General features: G+C 32.1%; 1 protein-coding gene across 1 annotated transcript in view; it reads right to left on the bottom strand.

Moving 5' to 3' along the window:
- The window catches only part of LOC140449240 (neurexin 1-like), a 412155-nt gene that overhangs the window by 38009 nt on the left and 352460 nt on the right, over nt 1-21686 (bottom strand). The window contains exon 15 of the mRNA XM_072542432.1: nt 18641-18982. Within this exon, the coding sequence (XP_072398533.1) occupies nt 18641-18982 (342 nt within the window). The remainder of the gene's footprint in view (nt 1-18640; nt 18983-21686) is intronic.

The raw sequence follows: 21686 nt of genomic DNA, 5'->3' as shown, positions 1-21686 counted from the left end.
CCAATAAATTTTCGTAGTTGACACGATTTAAAAATAAAAAAGGGAAATATGGGACAAGGTAAAAGTGATAACGTAATTCAAACAGTATCAAAAAATATCAATGAAATTCTATAAAGTATTTTCAGAAATAACAAAATTAAATAGCGATGGTTACTGTTTATAATTTAAGTTCAATAGCATTTACCATTATATTAAATTAATTTTATATTAAATAGAAATAATTTATAATTTTGTTTATTCATTAAGTATAATTTTCAGCTTGAGTTAGTTAGTATTAATTGTAGTTTAAATATATTAGTTTACGCGGTTTTGATTGTATATCTCATTGGAAATAAATAGCAAATTATAAAATAAATTATTCGTTTAATATTCCAGTTTTCATATCCAAAGTTGATTTTAACATACCATTACTACACTGCCCCACAAATTACCCGCACCCGTATTAAGTTTATTTAAATAGTCCAGTCTAAAAATCACATGAACAAACAGAATTTTGCTGAGAATGTCAGATTTCGGATCAATAAAAAGATGCAAAAAAGTTTACAGCTTTTATAAAGTTTATTTTTACTGATATAAACAACTTTTGTAATTAAAGAAAACACAGCTATAAGGATTCGAAATATCTAAGAAAAACAAACTACAAACTTCTATGTATAGCTATCAAAGTAAATATCTGGTTAAATTCTAAATTTTAATTAATATACCAATAACAAAACAACTGTTTCTTTACTTTTTCATCTAGTTTATACATTTTAAAGACAGGTCCGTTATCGACTAATCACAAAAAGCAGTAATTTCAAACGTCCACTTCAAAATATTCTTTTAACAAATACTTGCAATGAATCACATACTTGGATTTAATTAGTTGACAACAAAACATATAGAAAGTATTATAGACGATATCAGGACGTAATTGGTCAAGTAAATAACCAATTACTGGGTGTAAATTAACTCATTTAAATGAAATATGTGGATCATTTAATGAATCATCATCAATCAGAAGTTTCTACTAAAGGATCACACCTACATGGAGGTGGATACTGTCCATGCGCTGATAGAACGAAAGAGAAAAAAAACTTACAGAATTTCTATTTCAACGTCCTAGGAATGGCAGAAGTTAGTCAGACAAACCTCAATGAAATATACCGTACATAATATGAAACTAGAAGATTTTAAAAATTTTAGGTCATTGTATAATGTCAAAACATTTTAAAATCCGGCTTTGAGTAATAGAAAAGGAGAGATTAACAACCAACAAGTTCTTCTGTCACACTATGTTTAACTGCAAGTAAAACAAAACAGCATGGGAACTCTGTTTTTGAAAAGTAATTTTCATTATGAAAACCAGGAGATTGACATTGTTAAGTTTCGAAGGCGACGCCTATATCACAACAAAAGTATAATGACCTATTGGTATTACCGCCATTTGTTCCTAAATTTTGCCATGATTTTTACAAAAACTTAAAGCATACTAGTAATACTAATAGTGACTCTCCAGAAGGAGACTTACTTGAGGATGACTGAGTCGTTGTACGTAAAATACCATTTTGGTTAAATGCGTAGATGTATTATTTGTATTTGTAAAGGTAAATTGTATGGTTAAACAAATTTTGTAAGTCAAATAGTATTGTAGTTGTTATTGAATACCCCAAACTAAGTCGTACACTACAATAACTTTCTAAGAGGGCTTCAACACTATGGCCATTCAAACGGTTAAAAAACACAGAAGAAAATTGTTTTTTAATTATAATAAATGCATTATATAAATAACAATAGACAGAATGTTCTATTAAAATATATATTGTAATAATGTAGCTCATTTATTTCAATTTTTTGTGCAAAGCGCCATTGACAAAGCAAAAACGGTACAGTTTCGTCGGGTTAATTGCTTTCACGCCGCTAATCGTGTAATTCAGCCAAATTAAACAAACAGTCTCTATTGACCGGTGGATTTCGCATACCGAATGGTTATATTATGATGTTTGATGAAGCAAGCCCATTTTGACATTGTGTACGGGTTTATGTAATTGGGTCTTGTCAACAAGCGTTTGTAAACAAGATTTTTAAATGTTACAAAGTTATATAGTTCTATTTAATTTTAATAGTAGAAAATAATGTTGAGCAGGTATATAAAAAAAGCTGCTTTGGACATAAATTAAAAAATGTTTGCACCCTTATATATTGTCATACTTCTTTTTCTCAGCCAAAGAGAAAAATAAAAATTAATAAATAGACCATTTAAATAAATTTTGAAGGAATCCTGTAAACAAAATTTATGTATTAGATTAAGATAAGATTAGATTAACAGAAAATTTTACCTGTCAACAACTGATTTTTAAACAATCGCAGGTAAAATCTTTTTATGTAGAATTAGAAAGCCCATACTCATTTCAATCTTTTCATTGTTTGTATATGACCTAGGATTAAGATATTGTAATTAACCTTTTGTTATAGGAATGAATTATGTATATGTAACCAAAGAGAAAGCCAGTTTTAAAGGAAAAATTTTAGTTTTTCTGGAAACAGTAATGGGGTTTTTTCTTAATGATTGTAAACAAAATAAAACTTTTTGATTGGACAGTTTTTTTTTGAATGGGAGAATTAATACTCGATGTAGGAGATTGTCATTTTGATCATCGAAAGGAAAGGTCGCGTCTCGATAGAGGGTGTGTTCGTGAGTTTGGATACCGGCATTGTGGAAGGAAGTTAGCAGAATTGTGGAAGGAGATTACAAGTAGATGAAAATATATCCTTGGATCTAAAGTGGGCAGTTTCTGGAATACGTAGGAAATAGTTTGGCGGCACCAAGTTGACAGAAAGAGGTCGGTATGTCATTAAGAAGGAGCTGAGTGTTTTGGAGAATTAAATTTCAAGTGTTAATTGTTGGAGAATTGAGTCAGGTGTTTCGTACAGTCGCTGCAGGAGGATTGCAGATACGAAAAGAAGAAAGCCGAGGCGAATAGTGGCAGATCACATTGCTGTGGAGCGTGGACGATTCTGGGTATGGTCCAAATACAATCTATGAAGGAAAGGTCAGTGATTTTCTGTTCAGAATTAAAAATTTTGTAGCTGTGAATGAAGTTTCTTGATATCATTGTCATTACCATTTTAACTTAAGAGTAGACTTCATTTGTAAAATGTTTTAAAGTTTTGTTTTTGCAATAAAGTAAATATTGAAAAATCAGAAAGATAAAAAGTTTTAAAGATATTCATTGAAATTGTCTTTAAATTGGGTTTGTTTTCAAGAAGACTTAAAATATTCTTTTTGTGTAAATTATTGCATTCATTTACGCTGATTGATAAGATAACGGCAAAATTTAATAATTGTTTTATTCTTCTTTAAATACAATAAAGAATACCAATTTTTTGTAACATACCATTTTTATTATTAAAAAAAGAGGTTAAATCTTTGTAAATGGGTATATTTAAAAAACTCTTAAAAGAGCTACATCAAATAACACGAACGTTTTCGGAATAATAATTCCATCATCAGGTTAAAAATACAGGTTAACATGCCTGAGCCACCAAAATATTAGGGTAAAAACCCTTTAAAATATATAAGGTTAACAAAGATTGTACATAATGTTGTTATTAATATTTGATGTTTAATATTTAAATAAATTTTACTTTGGGTAACATACACCCTTGCCTTAAGTGAGTTCCAGCGTCCGGAGAGTAAACCTCTTCAAACGGACTTCAGCTGGTAACTGCCCGTTAAAGAAAGTGTATACTTAATATATATTCAGTGTATGCAAAACCAAATTTAAACGTATCAGAGAGTGAATGGAAAAAGTTTTTTAATAATTTAAGTACACCATTTTTGGTGGCAGGAGACTTTAATTGTGACCATAATGCATGGGGTTGCGATCAGAATGATAGGGCTGGGCTTAGTCTTTTAATAGCAATAGAAGACTGTGAGTTATGTTTTTTAAATAATGGGGCCGAAACTATAATACTGTTACGATAATAAATATCATGGCCTATAAAACTGTAAACATATTATGACTAATTCTGTTTTTGTCCTAGTCATTTCGGCGTTTGTTTACCAGAAGCCTCTAGACCCGAATTATGATGAGTCATCCACGACTCGAGGGTCCCAAGCAGTTGAAAAACTAGTTTTAGCCGTTGACCGCCTTCTAGTCTATTCGATGGAGTTCCCGTTATTCTTGTCAACACCACCAACAACCGGTCTTCCCCAATGTTCGAGTAAATTCATGTCTGCTATAGGGGATTCCGAAACTAACGGAGTTTTATATAAAAAGAGAAATTTAGTTGGGAAGTGAAACAGTTAATATCAGAAGCTCGCGCTCGCGTTTAAATTGTAACGTCCGATAGATAAATTATGTAATTACTAGTCAAATAAATTATTGTACAGTGGTTTAATAAATTGATATAAATTATCGTGTTTTAGTAAATTAAAATAAGAACAATAAATTAGAATTAATAAAAACGTAACAAATAAATTAGCTGTGGACATAACTATATGTTCCAGTGACATATCTTCCTGTTTTGATTGGAACATAAAAAATGTAGCTCTAGGTTCTGATCCCTTTCCAATAATACTTGAAAGCGATGGAACGTGTACAGAGCAGATTGGTCGTTATTTTCTTCGATCCTTGAAATTATTGACACTAAAGATACAAATACTGATGACAAGATTAATAACATATAATATATAATACATTTATCAATATAATTAATGATGCTTGTGAATTATCAATCCCTAAGAAAAAAATGACGATCAATAGTAGGTTTAATAAAAAATGGTGGAACCCAGAATGTGCACAAGCTATAAAATTTCAGCAAGAAGCTTTTTTAGAATTTAAACGAAATAGTACATATGAAAATTACATAAAATATCAGAAAGCAGAGGCAATTAAGAAAAAAACAATATTAAAAAGTATAAAAGCTTCTTGGCGAGAATTTTTTAATAAATTAAATAAAAATACTCCGGTCCAAGAAATTTGTCCCAAATAATCAAGTAAAGAAATATGATTGGACTAAAGAATTTTTAAATAAGTTAGGTCCGCCCTGGGTTCCACCAAATTTAAATGTAAATCATCCTAAAAAAGTGAATAATAGTAATTCAAACTATGTTATGTTAAATGAATTTACTCTAAAAGAACTAGAATATAGTTTAAAGTGTCATAAAAATACTGCTCCTGGCTTAGACAATGTTTATTACATTATGCTGTACTACTTACCAAGGTGTCACAAAATAAAGTTGTTAAATATAATTAATTTAATATGGATGAAATCTGAATTTCCGGAACAAAAGTTCTCTACTTCTTTTAAAAAAGAGATACACCAAGGGAGAGAAAGAGATGTTCCTTTATTCCTTATTTTAAACCAATTTTAAAATTAACATTGTTTTCAATAATGTCTTTTATTAAATTAAAAACAAGTAGTAAAAAAGTGTAAATTAAATCCATTAAAAGTACATCACCAATAAAGTTATATACCAAACCAAAAAACAAGTAACACAAAGGAAAGTTTTTCTAATCAAACGTGAATTTACCCGTCAGCGATTTTGTAAAAAAATTAACAGCGCAAAGTTTTATCCAACTCAGGTTTTATTCTGCATGGTACACGTGTATATTTACCTGTACGTATGTATGTACTAACCTTAACTTTTACACAAAAAGCGTAATTATCGTAAAATTACAGTCGATAAGTTTGCAAGTTAATAATTTAGCCACCATCAATTTTCGCTGAATGATATGAAATTTATGACTTGGCATTTGCAATCTATATTTAGTCTATAGATACATTTTGAAACTTATTTTTTTGAAAAAGCAAAAATTATTGAATAGTACTTTCATATTGATGAAAAACTATAAGCGATCGTTCGTATTCATTTTCAAAATGCATAGTTTTCCATAACACTTGAGAAAGAGATCTATACTCCAGCGGTCGGTATATTCTGTGAGTTTTCTCTACTTATTTTTTATGGGATCATTGAATGAAAATCGCATTTATCATAGAAAAAGCAAAAATTATCGAATAGTACTTTCATATTGATGAAAAACTATAAGCGATTGTTAGCATTCATTTTCAAAATGCATAGTTTTCCATAGCACTTGAGAAAGAGATCTATACTCCAGCAGTCGGTATATTCTGTGAGTTTTCTCTATTTTTTTTTTCTCAACTGTATATAACATTGAGGATTGACAATTAATAGTAACGTAAAACAAATAATAATAAAAAAAGTAACAAATAATAATAATATTAATATAAATACCGGTGTATATATACATACACCGGTATTTTAGGCGGTACGCCCTTTCGGTAGGGATCTATGGAGAAGTATCACCGAGCCGCAAGCCCTTATCTCTTGCCGTACTGCTCCACCATAGGCCGATCAGACACCAGCATATTCTAGTCTAAGCCGCAGATTCATTTAGAATTTTAAACTGCTGCGTTAGCCTTTTTGTTTTCTGTACACCGAGCTGAGGATCGAACTCATATCCACTGAACCACTCGCAGTGAAGCGAATGAGAACAGGCCGCCCAGCCCGCTTGGCTATCTGACCGACATAATAATATAATAATATTAATAATGGTGGTAAATAACACTGCCGTTGTGGCAAAGCTAAATTATCTATTGTATATGGATGATTTAAAACTATTGGCTTCCACTCGAAGCCACCTGGATCAGATGCTGAAAACAGTGGAAAAATTCTCTAATGACATTAGTATGCACTTCGGCCTTGACAAGTGCCGTGTCTTAAATATAATCAAAGGAAAGGTTCAGCCCGGTGGATTCGATATGCAAAACGGCCAGAACATCGAGGACATGAGTGAAAATATACCTCGGAATAAAGCAAGCGCGGAAGATTGACCATAACCAAATGAAAACTGAGATAACTACTGAGTTTATCATCATCATCAATCAACCCTGAGTTGTCCATTGGTGACCATAGGCCTCCTCTAGACTTTTCCATCTGCTTCTGTTCTGCGCCTCTGCTATCCAATTGGTCACGATTCTTTTGAGGTCGTCGGTCCATCGCGTTGGGGGTCTTTCTCGGCTTCGCTTGTCAGCCCGTGGTCTCCACTCAAGCAATTTTTTTGTCCAACTGTCGTCTTTCATTCTTGCAACATGTCCTGCCCATCTCCATTTTTGCCTTGTAATATGTTTGATAATGTCTTCCACTCCGGTTCGTCTACGAACTTCCTCGTTTCTTATTCTATTTCTTAAGCTTATTCCAAGCATTGATCTCTCCATCTTTCGTTGTGTCCTTCTCAATTTTTCGGCTGATGTTTTTGTGAGAGTTAAGGTTTCTGCTCCGTATGTGAGGACTGGTAGAACGCACTGGTTAAAAGCTTTTCTTTTTAAATGGATCGGTATATTTGTTTTAAATTACGTCTCTCATTTTTCCGAATGCAGCCCAACCCAGACTTATTCTTCTGAGTAGCTCGCATGTTTGGTTATTTCGCGTTAACCTTATTTCGTGACCCAAATACACATCTTTTTCCACAAGTTCTATGGGCCACTTTTCGATTTCTATTAGCTCATTGGGGACGAGATTGGTCATCATTTTTGTATTTCTATAGTTTATTTTTAAACCGACTTTCTGGGTTACTTGCTGTAGTTGTTGTAGCATAACTCTGGCTTCTCCTAAGTTGTCTGTTATGAGAACAATATCATCGGCATATCTGAGATGATTGAATATCTTTCCATCGATGCTAATACCCTTTGATTCCCACTCTAGCCGTTTAAATGCGTACTCCATAACTGTTATAAATAGTTTTGGCGACAAGGTATCTCCCTGCCGCACCCCTCTGCCAATTTTTATCTTCTCAGTCATGCAATGGAGGTTAACGGTTATTGTCGCATTTTCGTATATATTTCGAATAATATTTGCATACCTGTGATCTATTCTGCATTCTGATAGTGCTTTTGAGATAGCAACTGTTTCGACTGTGTCAAATGCTTTGTGGAAGTCGACAAAGATAAGAGCAAGGGGTCTGTTATATTCGATAGACTTTTCAACTAGAGTTTTAAGGCATTGCAAATGGTCGTTTGTTCCGTGTCCCGCTCGAAATCCTGCCTGTTCTTCTGATTGATAGAAATCGAGTTTTGCTTCTAATCTGTTTGTCAGTATTCGATTAAAGAGCTTGTATAGGTGGTTAAGTAAACTAATTGGCCTATAGTTTTCGAGATCTGATTTATCCCCTTTTTGTGGAGGAGGATTGTAACCGAATTCTTCCATTTACTTGGAATGTTTTCACTATGCAGACATAGATTAAAAAGTGTTTGGATTCGGGAAATCAAAAGTGGACCTCCTAGTTTAATTGTCTCAATGACTACACCATCTTCCCCGGAGCTCTATTATTTTTCATATTTTTGAGGGCATGTTGAATTTCCTCTCGTGATATATCTGGTATATCCTCCGATCCTACATTATGTACCTTTTGTATTGGTTGTTCGATGAGCTCTGGAATAACTTGACTTTTAGATAATGTTTCATAGAAACTTTCCACTATATGTAATATGCTTGGTCTATCTGAGATAATATTTCCATTTTTGTCTTTAATTTGGAAGATTTCTTTTTTGCCATTTTCCATTTTTCTCCTCAATGCTTTCATGCTTTTGTTGTCTTCTATAGTTTTTCTAATTTTCTTGTTGTTGTATTTTCTAATATCCCGTCTGATGGCTTTAGAGATTTCTTTATTGATGCTGTTTATATCTTGTGAGTCAACATTTCCTTGACTTCTCAGCATTCTACGATCTTCCATTTTTTGTTTTGTTTCTTTACTAATTTTTTGTTCATTTCCATGTTTAGGGCCAAATTTTTCCTGAGCTTGTGTTAATGTATCTACTATTTCTTCGTTTAGGTTATTTACGTCTTCTCTTGTTGTATTTCTGAGTAAGTTACTGGTGATATATTTTTCAAAATCAAGTTCATTCGTTGGGCGCATCTAAGGTTTGAATTTTTTACTTTTTATCATCTTCAGTTTATACGAAGTTTACACAGTATACACTGAGTTTATACGAAGGGTAAAACAGCTGCTTCGTTCACACCTTAATAGTAAAAAATTGTTTAATTAAATCTTCAGCGAAAAGAAACACACCTCACAAAAGCACAAAAACACCATCCTCGAAGTGCAGTAGAAAGAACAACATTACCACGGTATTTAGAAGGACGAGGACTTATGGATATAAGTGAGCAACTAGAAAAACACATTACTAATTTAAGAACTTCGCGCGATTTGTGCAGTAGATGATACAATGTGCATTTTTTAAAGATTTTTTTTATTTTATCCGCTTAGAACTGAAGAAAACGTATGTATCCAATACAAACGTGGTACCCAGTATCACAGCGAAACCGCAGGGATACTCGGTAAGATTTTTGAAAAGTGGTGTAACGGTGATATCGATTACAATTCAATCAAAAGTCCATAACAAAGAGACATGATTGAACTATTTTAATATAAAATGACTGGACTATCGTTGAAATTCGAAATCATTACTTTAATATAAGCAATTAACCGAATCCAATTCGTACGTGATATAACTTCATGTTCATTTATTTGGGAACGTTAAACGCTCCATAGATTTGCGGAGGAGTTTCCTCGCTCTCTAAACTTTAACTCTTGAAACGTGGCAAGGGCCGAATCTAGTTTTGTGGAAATTAAAGTTACTAAATTTTAATGTCATACTTTACTGCAGTTTTAACTTTAATAAACGAAAAATCCGTAAAATAGTTTTCGAAACAAATTCAGAATTCTGCTTTAATCTGAACCTTCTAAAAATTGCAAGGTATAACAGACGTTGATAAAGATGTTAATAGAGACATGGGGAATCTAAAATTTGAATTCCACGACATGTCTATCAACTAAGCAGAAATCCTTAACGAATTTGTTTTTTGTACTCGTACAGAGTAGATCCGAATAAAATGAAAAAAACAGCAAAGATTTGATTTCACGCACAAAGCGTCTATGTATCTGTTGATACGTATTTCGACTTAATAAGTCTCATCAGAACAGTTATTCATAGGCGTTCTTAACGTGAAAAATAAATGTTCTCTGTCTTTAAAAGCAACAATAAAATGGCATCGTTATGGACGCAATAGCGACATCTGATCCGTAAAATAGTTTTCGAAACAAATTCAGATTTCTGCTTTAACACGTCGCATGCTTAAAGCCTAACGATATGCTACTGCTAGGTGCTGAGAGTATTTTTTTTGTAAATCGTTATAACTGCAATTGGTTTCTTGTTGGCAGAATACATTTATAAAGTTTTTGCTAAATTTTGTCTTTTTAACGCGTGACTCTCATAGGCGTCGTCAGCACTAGATCATTAATGTTTCATCCATATGCTAAGTGACTCACATGTGCGTCTTTGATTTTTAAATTGCAGAAAGTCATTATTGTCAAAAGAAACATTTACTGGAAATTTTAATAGAAAACATATTACAATAATAATATTAATAATTACAAATTATTATCATTATGATACCGTACAAAACAATTTCCAACACAAAGGCCAGGTTTTTCAGGACAGAAGCTGCACTCAAATATCGTGTCTTTTCTTAAATTATTCTTTGAACATACCTTACATCTTTTTCTCTTTATCCGACCTTTAGTATCAACATTTAAAATTTTTGAAATGTTGTGCTTGTCTGTTGTTTGTTGTTGTTTGTACACTGGAGTAACCAATACTGTTTCAGAATTTTTTAAAAGATGTCTGATAATTTCTAAACGATATTAATATAAATTCATTTTTCTACCAGTGTACGGAGTATAACTTTTGTACAAATAATAGGAATTTAACAACAAAACTTGAAATATGTGAATACTTATTTTTTTATACCATCTGAGCGTCTTTCGCTCACATGGATAGTAAGCGAGCATTTGATCTTTGGGATCAACACCACTCATAAACTCATTATATTTGGATATAGGTAGGGGTTTTATTTTTATTTGGTTTCTTTTGTTTTCAGTTTCGATAAGATCATTTTTAAATTCCGTGGATATGTACATAACTTCTCTTTTATCTCTCCACTTTCCTACTAAAATGCCATCTTTGTATTGCCCTACTGTCTGTCCTTGTGCTAGTTTAGCTTCTAAAACTTTTTTAGGGTTACCTTTTTTCTTGGAAATTAAAGTTCCTGTGCAGAAAGTATTGTTTTGTAAAAGCGTTTTTGCTAAATCAACACTTCCATAAAAATTATCTATAAAAAGAGAATGCCCAACGTTAAGTTTATCTCGCATTAGTTCTAAAACTACTTTTTCAGAGTGGCCTTTTCCACCTGCAGAGTCATAACGTCCTGTATATAATTTCATACGAAGCGCTAAGCCGTTGGGTTCTGCCAACACATACAATTTAAGTCCGTATTTGTGACGTTTGCTTTTCATATATATTCGAAAAGATAATCTACCACGCCACAACACTATACTTTCATCAAGGGATAGATTTTTTCCTGGTTGATATATTTCAGCCATTATATTATTGAAGTAATTTAAAAGTGGTTTAATTTTATAGATTTTATCTTCTATTGTACCCTCTTCTGGATTTCGAGCAAAATGTAGACATCTCAAAATAAGCAAGTAACGATCTCGGCTCATATTATTATGGAAACATTTCAATTGAAAAAGAGGATCGGTATTCCAGTAGTCCTGGATTCTATTGGTTTTCCATGTTCCCATATGCAATGTAAGTCCAAAAAATGTTTTAAGTTCGTTAACAGACACAGGCTTCCATTGAGTTATACGTGAATGTTCTGCAACACCGGATAAAATAACGATTCGGCATAAACATTTGTTTCCTGCACTATCATTTAAAAAAAATATCTTCTACAAGAAGGCAAAAAAAATCATATGGAAGACCAGTCCCTGGAATATCTACTAATAACCCAGAAGATTTGGTAAAATTAAAATTTTGCATTCCAATAGGATCGTCTTTCCACGAATCCTTACTTAAATTTGGCTCCTCCTGTATATTTTCATTCCTATCTGCATTTCCATGTAACGCTTCAACCAATCCAGAATAATCATTTTCTTCTTCAAAATCTAAAAAAAAAAAGAAAATAAAGCAATTGTACAAGAAAATATAATGCTGCAAAATAATTCTGTTGATCATATTCTAAAAGGTTGATATCAGAAATAAACATTTCAAAATATGTATACAAATGAAGTTATGATATAATTTTGAATTCATCTCGTATTGGAATCATATCTGTACTTTATAATAAACATACCTGTGTCTTCATCTGACAGAACTACACTATTATTGGATTCACTGAATTCATCTTCACTAGATGAATTATTATTTAATATATTATATAATTGATCAGTACTATATTTTGATCTTTTACAGTTTGAATTATTTGCTTTCATTTTACCACACAAATCTTCGATTTTTTACAATGTGAATTATTATTTGCATTTATTTTAACAAACGTCAATAGTTTGATAGTTTGACAACTAAAAAGCATGGCAACCTATTATGTAGGTACGGAATTCTGTAATAGGTTTTAATAAAAATAAATAAAATAATACAATTATTGTAATAGATAGATACGGATTTCGATTGTTGACTGTGATAATCAGCATTATCTTTTCTAATAATATAAATCCAAAATAAAAAAAGTCTAATAGCAAAAAATAGAATAAGGTTAATTTAAATTTAGAAAATATAATAATTTAATAAATTTGATATGGCAAAATAAAGATAATACAGAATCTAAATTTAAATAATTTTATGAATTACTTTTTGTACTTGGAGAAAAGATTTTCTTTTTTGATTACCGGTGGGCTTTTCTTTGTTTTTTATTTTTATAGTGTTGGTGTAAAACAGAATTATTGTGAGTCCATCTTTGGAAGCCTTACTTGCAGTGCTTATTTCTTCTCTTAGGGCATAAGTTATGTTAGATAATGCTTTCGTCGAAATAAAAATATTCCCGACTCATCTGCGTTAAAATATCTAGCGGTGAGTATCGCTTTAATAAATTGAGCAGTTTTTCCTTTCAATCAGAAACCACTAAGTAATTTTCAGCAGCTGTTTTGTCATATACAAATTTGAAGCAACTATTTTGTCGCTTTCAAAATTTCTCAAGCCTAGAAGAACTAGAAGCCTTCATATCAATGCTTAGTTCACTTGAAATTTCTACTGTTTTTTTTTTGAATAATTTTACCAGAAACAATATTATTTTTTAACCCCAATTTACGAAGCAAATCGAAAATAATTTGATTCAATACGGCACCCGAGAAGAAATTACCGAAACACAAGTGAAATTGAAGAAGGTAATGGAAACATTCTAAAATGAGAAAAAGAAAAATATAAGTAAAATTGAAGAAGGTAACGAAAACATTCTAAAAGGAGAAAAAGAAATAATAAAGGACATAGACAGAGTATTTGTCATTATGTATATAAAAATGCCGTGGCCGGTCTGCGCTTTTGTGGAGGAAGTATTCTGGACAAAACACAGGACCAACCTGTCACTTCTGGAACAGCTTCATATAAACGACAGGCTAATAAAAAAAGTAAACCGAGAATACCTAAATTACTTCAGCCATAAGAACGGGAACTATGGAACTATTGGTAGTAGAAGGAAAGGTAGAAAATGTTTTTGAGAACTGCTTGATAAATAGGTTAACAGATAGTTTTCTCTACAAACTTTTCCAAAAAGTAAACTTTTATACACAAGGGTATTTATGCTAGACAATACAAAACATAGGTATCTTGAAAACTCACATGTGCGTCATCAGCATATGACTGAAGCGATATCTTGACGCTCATAGGCGTGATTAGCATGCAACGTGTTAATCTGAACCTTCTAAAAATTGCAAGGTATAACAGACGTTGATAAAGACGTTCTTTATTTTTGTGTAAGTCGAGAATATAAGTCTCTCGTATTTAATATAATTGTTGAAAATTTTAGCTTGTGTATTCTTGTTTAAGCACATTATGACCAACTGATTTATTTCAAAATTGTTAGATTTTATTTTTGCAAAAACAACGCTTCGTTTTAAACGCTTTGAATATGAGCGATTAAAAAATACTCGCAAATTATTTTTCCTTATACGTTTTTCATTTTTAATAATACTAGCACGATTGCGGTTGTTTACGCTCATTATACTAGTTGGTGAGTATACAGGACACTCGGCAAACTACTGTTCGTTTTAGTGAAACACAAGAGCGAGCACAGAGAACCGCCGCCACACCGCACCGACGAAATTCGAAATCATTACTTTAGTCCAGTGCTGCTAGTTCGATGCTTCACTCAAAATAGGCTAGATAATAATGTGTCTTATAGTTAGAATAAGACAAAAAATGTTGCACTGATTTATGGCAAAGTCACGGTAAGCAGTTCAGTGGATGTTCCGCAATGAGTCATATATTCTTCTGAGCAGTAAAAGCAATGTTTCAGAAGATTTTTTTATAACTTTTTTGAAACTATTACAGCTTATCTGTTTAATACTTTTTGGTAAAATATTGTAATAGTTATAATTACAAAGACAAAGACAATTTTTATCTGAAAGACGTAATCAACAGCGATTTGTTCGTAGGTAGTGACAGTTTCGCGTATTGTGAACGTGAACCACCACGTACCGCCATCACCAAGTATGATCAGTTTGTCTTTCTTTACTAAGGACGTCATGGCATTCTCAAAAATCCCCAAAATCAAGTTAAAGCCCCCTTACCCGATCTGTATTCAGTTAAAATATTGGTTTTTATTGAAGGTACATAAATTGCATAAAACTCTGAATTTTGCTCAACTTTATATTCACTTAGATTAGATTAAGAGAAGAATAAATAAGATTTTTACAAAAATTGCAACTCCACCTTTTTTTTTACCCTACAAAGAAAATTGGCTAATGAAAAGCCAGATATGCTAACTAATTTTCAATTTTCTTCACTTTGCCAGTCGTCCGAAAAATATATGACGTCATATCAATTTTGATCCGCAAGAAAAGCATTAATCATATCGACTTTATTTGAAATATATTGCAAATTAACATGAAACATGCTTACTGTACCTTGTCGAATTAGTTTATTTGGATAAAAGTTTGTAGAAGCTTCTAGATTTCTTCCTCCGTCTTCTTTGTATGCTGAACATTTCTTATATATATATAAGCGGGGATCCTACAGCTTCTGCCGCTTCCCGCATTTCGATCGCCATCTTTTTCTATCTCTCCAGGTGTCTTCATCAATGGCTCTGTCTTTCATGGTTTCCATAACACCTTGTATCCAAGACTTGGCTGGTCTTCCTCGTTTCCTTCTATTACTTGGATTGTATTCCATAGCTCTTTTTGGCCATCTGTTGTCGTCCATCCTCTGTACGTGTCCATACCATATTAACTGTCTAGTTTCTATTCTTTCAGAAGTTGTATGTACTCTATCTGTTTTTCTTCTAATTTCAGAATTAGGTATACGTTCTACTCTTGATATACGGCAAGCTCTTCTTAGGTAGTCCATTTCAACCGTGTCAACTTTTTTCTTTCCTTTTACTGTCATTTGCCAACATTCTGCTCCATATGTAAGAATGGGCTCTACAATTACTTTGTAGATAGTCATTTTAGTTCTCATAGTAGCTTTGTTGGACCAAAGTATCGAATTCAGAATTTGAACACTCTTCCTGCCTTGTTGCACTCTATAGTCTATATCTCGTTCCGTTGTTCCTTTACTGCAGATAATACTTCCCAAATATTTGTATTCGTAGCACCTTTTCATTTGTCTAATTTCCAAATCCGGGCCTTCGTCTTCACTGCCTATTCGCATATATTCTGTTTTAGACATATTCATACTCATCCCCCATTTTTCGTATTCATCTTTGAGCTTTCTAAGCATATAATCTGCATCTTCTTCACAGCTTGCAATTAGTACTTGATCATCTGCAAAGAACAGCGTTGTCAGATATTGGTTGTTAAGCTTCAACCCCATTCCCGCACATTTTTGTCTCCACTGGTGCAGTGCTTCTTGGATATATATTTTGAATAGGGTGGGGGAAAGACAACATCCTTGTCTCAAGCCTTTCGTTACTGTAAATACCCTTGAGAAAGTATTTCCTGTTTTTACAGTGCTTTGAGGACATTTATAGATGTTCAGTATTGCTTTTAGATATGTTTTACTAAGGTCCGTTTTCGTCAAGACACTAAATAAGAGTTTTAAAGGAACTGTATCATAAGCCTTCTCCAGATCTATAAATACCAGATGCGTAGGGAGGTTTCGAGCTGTTCGTTTTTCAATTACTTGTTGAAGGGTAAATGTGTTGTCCACGCACGATCTTCCTGATCTGAAGCCGCTTTGTTCTTCAATTTTCTTATACTCCTCTTCTATTCTTCTTTTCAATATACGACCATATAACCTTCCCAGCGAGCTAGTTACGCTAATGCCTGAACATTTCTTTTGAAGTTAAATCTCCTAGCTGCAGCTTCTAATACTGGACATCAACTCCTACTACTAGATATCACTCATGAAAGGTTTTGAAACTAATTTCTTGTAGTATGTCTAATTTACATATTATGTTTATGTACTGTACTGTATCGTAATTTTGATTGTGGAAAATTGTGCAATATTGATTTGTGTTTTTGTGTATTACATATGTGTATAAGATTGTAGGTGATGTTTTTCCAATTCCTGTTACTCCACTATTGTTGGTATATTCTTGTTGTTGACTTCTTTTAGTATTGGCAACCAAAGACTGCTACAGTGTCATGATGTGTTTGATACACATTTTTATCTTTCTATTGTGGTCTGTGTCAGATGTCCTAGGCATGTTGCATATCTGAGATTTCCCGAAGTATCTGTTCTTGATGTATGTTTTATGCTCGTTTATCCTGACAGTTAATGGTCTTGCGGTTTCTCCTACGTCGAAATTATTTCATTCACAGGGTATTTTATAGTTGCAGTTTTTTATTTTTCCAATGTGTTGTTGGGATTGGTTTTGGACAGAATATATCTCAGTGGTTGATTGTTTTGAATGTTCAGTTTATCCGATAAGTCCTTACATATGACATTGTTGTCATTTTTGAGTTCTTTCGTGTGTGTGTCTGCATTGCTTGTGGTGCTTTGTTGTTTTCTCTCTTCAATCTGTATATGTACATATTAATGTGATATCTAGAATTTTAATTTTAAAACTTTACAAAAAATTTATTGAAAACATTACTAAAATTTTTGATTTATGATTTATATCACACCTTTCAATTTTGTTATTTCAGGTTTTACTCGTGCTTCAATATCTATACTTTACATCTGATGGGTTAGGTCAAAAGAATAACGAAATAAAACAACATAATATGATATGAAGATAATGTAATAAAATAAACTGATTAAAATACCTCCAAAAATTATTAGCATACAATGTTTATCAAACAAAATTCGTTCTACGTACGTGAACCTTCAATAATGAATGGATAATATAATACAATTACAATCTAAAATCCAGCTTATTATTCTACATAAACAAATCAAATAATATTCAGTGTCCTTCCTAATGCAATTTTGATATATCGATTGTACCAAGAAAAATTTGTATGAATTATTCAATTTTCTCCACAGCTCCGTGTCCCCTCTCAAAACAAATTTGATCTCCTTCGACTATCGACAACTTATTCACACGTTACTAATATGATATAATATTATTTTACCCAAAATTCTCAAATTGAATATATTATGAATGTTTCTCCCGTTGAAACGCTTCCTCTGCCTTGAGTTGTCCAATTCCTCGTTCTATGCAAAATGAACTAGCAGTTCTCAGCAGTTTCCTATGTAATTGGCAATATTAAACAAGATATTGCAATTTAGTGTCTTCAGTGCTCTCCTTCGAATACACGTACCTTTCCAATGATGCCAGCCTCTTTTCCTCTCGCCAAACTTGTACGTAGAATACAAGTAGGAAAAGTTTACTTACAAATTTGTACCAGATCAGCTACCGTCGGACACACTTACTTCAACAACTCACAACTTATTCTTTATCACTTACTACCCCTGGATACCAGCTCGAAAACCAACTATTTACTTTCAGAAACTGGAACTAACTGACTCTTTCATCTCCTCTATCCATTCATCCAACCTCTCATTATACACACCCATCACCACTTTCCAAATTCTCGGCCAATCAGAAATTTGCATACCACTCCCACATAAAATCAGAAATACCTACAAACTTTCCTAATTCATATTATTTCTACAAGGACACTTAATTTCTACTGGGTATTTACATATTCCGAAAAATCATTTAATTTACACACAAAAACACTTTATGGCTTATGGGAAAAAACCATCGTTAACTTCTATTCATTGTACTTGCACTATTCACTTGTTATATTTATACAAAAGATTATTTATGACCAAGATTACCTTTGGTTAATTCCAGGCAGTTCGGAGTATTTTTATTTTCTATAATCTCTGAAATATTGATTTCATCGTACATTTAATATTTTTACTCTTCAATTTTGAATACCACAACAATATATATATATATATATATATATATATATATATATATATATATATATATATATATACTACACGACTTTTGTTAATTTCTATTATATTAATATTAAGATAATTTAACGACAGATAATGAAAATACGTATACATTCAATGCAAAGTTTCTTATTCTATTCAATATGCTCCAATTTCGCAACCCCTTTGCTAATACAATAATGGTTTTTAAAAGCATTATACTTACTCTCACATCCGGCGACCACTTGTGAACTGTGCACCACGGCGTCTTCCACAATATGCGGCGACTCCCCGTTAAGATCCAAGCCAGCGATGCATCCCTCGAAACCGTGAGTCGACTTGATCACCTCCTGAGGCAGCAGCGGGTACAAATCCTTGTAGACGCCGCCCAAATAGAGAATGCCGTCGAGCTCTAGATTGCCAGTGCCGAGATTTGCAGCTATGACTACGTCGTCGTCTACCATTAGGGTGTGCTGTTTGACAGAAGGACGCCGGATGCCAACGGTATGCCAGCGGTTGTCGTTTAGGTGCGTACGGTGGTTGTCGCGTAAAGTAACGGTGCCATCACCTGAAATATAACGTTTGTAAATTAATCTCTTATCCTACTAATTAAAAAATCATTATTTTATTAGTTATAAACGTAATATGCGTATATTACATTTCACATCATTTTAAATGTTTGTTTTTGAAGTTATACTTCTATACGCGTGCTCCACGTTGGAAATTTGTATGGGACCGAATCTGTGAAATCATTACATATGTAATATAATGAGTAAGAGAGAGACAGAAGATATATTTTCTCTCTCTTCCTCTCTCGAATATAAAAATGTTCCTTTTGTATATATAATTTATTATTATATATATTATATATTATTATAAAAATATATATATATACATATAATATTATATATATAATAAAATATTTATTAATATTATTATTTATATGATATGTTTTGTATTATTTATTAAATGTTCATAATTATATTAGTCGTTTGTATTTCAAAATAATAATCTCAATAAATCACTGTATGATCCAGAACTGTCAATTTTGAAATAAGTTTGTGTCATGTCCTCGGTAGTATAGTAGTCAGTATCCCCGCCTGTCACGCGGGAGACCGGGGTTCGATTCCCAGGATGGGAGGACTTTTTTATTTATATTATTACATGGTAAATTAAACATATATGCGTAAGTAGAAAAGTTATGTATATTATTGTCATTTTTAAATACTTACGAATATTGCATTTTAATTTGTATTGTATTATTATATTGAATTATATTGCACTGTATTGTAGTGTAGTTTTTTTATGTATATTATTGTCATTTTTAAATACTTATGAATACTGCATTTTAATTTGTATTGTATTATTATATTAATAACAAAATAAACAATGAATTTTACTTCAGAATATGTGTAAAAAAATTTTTGCATTCAACTCCTTTCATACATATATGAAAATAAAAATATACATTTTCATCAAAATATTAATTCAATCCTTCATTTACTATACTCCTATTACACGTCAAAAGTTGTTTATTAATTGTTAGTAAGTTATTATTAATTCTGTCTGTCTTTCTGCTATGTCTTACCTATAGCATTACATACAGATTGAACGAATTTAAAACGGAACATACAATTTAATATATGTCTGTTTGAACTGCATTTGAAATAGTGGACCAATATAAAACTTGGACAAAAATAAATCCATACCCGGTGAGAGACATTGTATAAAATATCGTTCAACTATCTGTCTCCTTTAAAGGAAAGAGGAGCTTGCCTAATAGTCGGAGAGATAGAGCCGAAATTTTGAACTGATCAGTAATATGACATTTCTCTATTGGAATATATTCATTGTAACTGGGTTAAGACTTTGCCTTACAGGCGGACGCCCCTCGTGGTACAGGGGGTGGCTATACAGGGATGAAGTTGTAATTTTTTTCGGAAAAATTAACGATCGATAATATGGCTGAAAATTTGCCCAGAGTAAGATCTTGGTATAACTAGACGAAATCCCAAAGGGCGGACGCCAGAGTGGATACATAAGGGGTGGCGGACAGGGATGAAATTGCAATTTTTTGGGGAAAAATTAACGATAAGTAATATGTCCGCCATTTACATGGGTCATTATTTAGCCCCTAAAAACTCTAAATCCAAAAGAGCGGACAGCTGGGTTGGTACAGAGAGCCATAAAACGGGGTCAAATGTACCACTTGCCTGCGCATTTTAGGTCTCGGTAACAATTTTCAAACTGATTTTATTATAATATTTTTATACCGATTGATTTGAAAATTTGTATGCTCACTTCTGTTACTATTCTGAAAAGCGTCAAGTAGAGTTTTCCTCAAAATTTTCCAAAAAAATTTCCGTAAATGAAAATTTTCGTAATTTTTTGAGGTAAAATCTAATTTGTAGAATCCTTTCGATTTTCTGTCAGTTATACCATGAATTTTTCCAAAAATTTTCAAACGATTTTTCCGATAAGAAAAAAAAATTTAGAAAAACTTTAAAAATTTCGTCATTTTTCTCACTCTCACTGATGTCATCACTTTCATCATCTTCGTCACTTTCACTTTCAATAATATCACATTCATTATCTGCTTCATTTTCAATCACTACTTCTCGAATTGATTCTGGCATCTAAGGTCCACTAAACCATTTGAATTTATATGTTTCATCTTGAAACTCCCAACCATGTTCTTCAACAATCAATTCTGTTGGTACTTTTTTATGAGCATTTGTCCAAATATTTGAAATATAATGGGCTCGCTGTAGATGTTGGTGTAATTCATCTTGACATGGTGGTAAGCTTGAAGCATCGAAATTTTTTAGTTTTTTTTTTAAAAGGCTCGTTCATATCATGCAACTTATACTGCCGGTTAAATAGTGAAAATCTGACATCGTTTACTTTTCTTTTTGGAATTGTTCTCGTCAGTCCTGTTCCATATAAGTGACATATGAAAGTTTCTAAGGTTTCAAAAACTTCATTACAATCGAAGTCAGTTTCACCAAGTTGGATAAAAGCATTTGATACTTATTACATTTAGCGCATGCGTCTAGAATTACTGATCTAAATGGAACGCGCATCATTATTATTTTAATATTTTAAAATAATGATGCAAAATTAATGTCCAAACAGAATTTGTAAAATTATAATTAACTAATGAAAAAAAAATTCAATCAATTTGAAAGTTAAAAAAAATATTGAAAATATCTAAGTACAAAGTAAATTTCAAAACTTAAAAAATTGATAATTCCACTATTAAATTGATAATT

Source organism: Diabrotica undecimpunctata, chromosome 8 (assembly GCF_040954645.1).
Source record: "Diabrotica undecimpunctata isolate CICGRU chromosome 8, icDiaUnde3, whole genome shotgun sequence".
Classification (NCBI taxonomy): Eukaryota; Metazoa; Arthropoda; class Insecta; order Coleoptera; family Chrysomelidae; genus Diabrotica; species Diabrotica undecimpunctata.
The sequence above is the reverse complement of the archived record's forward strand: the minus strand, read 5'-3'. Positions and strand labels throughout refer to the sequence as shown.